General features: G+C 35.9%; 1 protein-coding gene across 1 annotated transcript in view; it reads left to right on the top strand.

Moving 5' to 3' along the window:
- The window catches only part of ALG5 (ALG5, dolichyl-phosphate beta-glucosyltransferase), an 88,294-nt gene that overhangs the window by 19,532 nt on the left and 67,449 nt on the right, over positions 1–1,313 (top strand). Inside the window, exon 6 of the mRNA XM_012644047.1 lies at positions 205–322. Within this exon, the coding sequence (XP_012499501.1) occupies positions 205–322 (118 nt within the window). The remainder of the gene's footprint in view (positions 1–204; positions 323–1,313) is intronic.

The raw sequence follows: 1,313 nt of genomic DNA, 5'->3' as shown, positions 1-1,313 counted from the left end.
AATAATAAAGATAGGTAATAAATAGATTTAGGGGGAATTTTATCAATTTACAGTAATTTATTTTCAGTGAACTTTGGTCTCCTGCCATCTCATACCTAATATTTCACTGTTGGGTATTTTAAGTAAAACAGAACAAACTGAAATGTCATTGAATTTAACCTTGATTTTAAGCAATTTTCCTTTACTTGAAATTTTTAAATACAGGGTGTGTTCAGTTCTCGAGGAGAAAAGATCCTTATGGCAGATGCTGATGGAGCCACAAAGTTTCCAGATGTCGAGAAATTAGAAAAGGGACTAAATGATCTACAGCCCTGGCCTGTGAGTATAAGAATATAGTTTAAATGACATTCAATCAAGAATACAGGGGGTCTAATGTAAAATTAAAAGTGAATTTACCTGTAAGTTTAAAAATTGGGGGTTTTTAGTGTGAAATTCTTGCATAAATATTACAATCCTAAAGAAGAGCTGATCATTTTGTTACAAACATTGACTGATTTTATAAGATTGACTTGACAATTACTTATTTAATATTGTGGCCGTTTTTCTGTCTTGATTTCTAATTGCTTCTACCGAAGTTTTTAATATTTATTGTGCATATTCACTTAAGGCTTTTATGTAAAAGCATAGGCCAGCTTTTATTTAAAAAGAGACTTCCAAGCAAAGATGTGAAATGAAGCTGGATCACAGAATGCATTTTTTGATGAAACAACAACAGAATCACAAACACCAACCACTCATAAAAGATTATGTAAAACTTCATGCTATAACTTCAAAAAGTAGAAGTCAAGGAAAGAAAGAAAATCCTAGTGTCATTCTCCCACCTTTCAAAAGCCATTTAGAGAAAGAAGGTGAATTTGCCGAATCCTGAGCTTTTTACCAAATACCTCCCAATCTGGAAACAGTCAAACAGAATGAAATAGCACCCTTGGACAACATCAAACAATACACCTACCTACCATCACATTATGTGGCAGGATTTCAGCAGAAGCAAGAACACTTGCTAGGGCTTGCTGTTTTTAGGACTTAAAGCTAAGTAGGAGGCACAGACCCATGTGTCTAAATCCATTACTCAGTGGAATGTGCCCTTGTATGGAGCACTTGACAAAATCTCAGGAGAGCAAGGGGAACCCAAATAACCCACCAAAGCCACATAGAGCTCCAAGGGAGGGTCCTTCCTCCTTCAACCCCCATGCCAGGTATAATACTCAGGCCTTGAAACTCTAGTTTAGAGGGGGAAAAGGTAAAAGTATGTCAAGGAGAATTCACCTGTTCTGTAGGAGAGCTGCCCATGTTAATCATGACAAAATGAAAAA

This window comes from Propithecus coquereli, unplaced genomic scaffold (genome assembly GCF_000956105.1).
Source record: "Propithecus coquereli isolate 6110/MARCELLA unplaced genomic scaffold, Pcoq_1.0 Scaffold205, whole genome shotgun sequence".
NCBI lineage: Eukaryota > Metazoa > Chordata > Mammalia > Primates > Indriidae > Propithecus > Propithecus coquereli.
The sequence above is the reverse complement of the archived record's forward strand: the minus strand, read 5'-3'. Positions and strand labels throughout refer to the sequence as shown.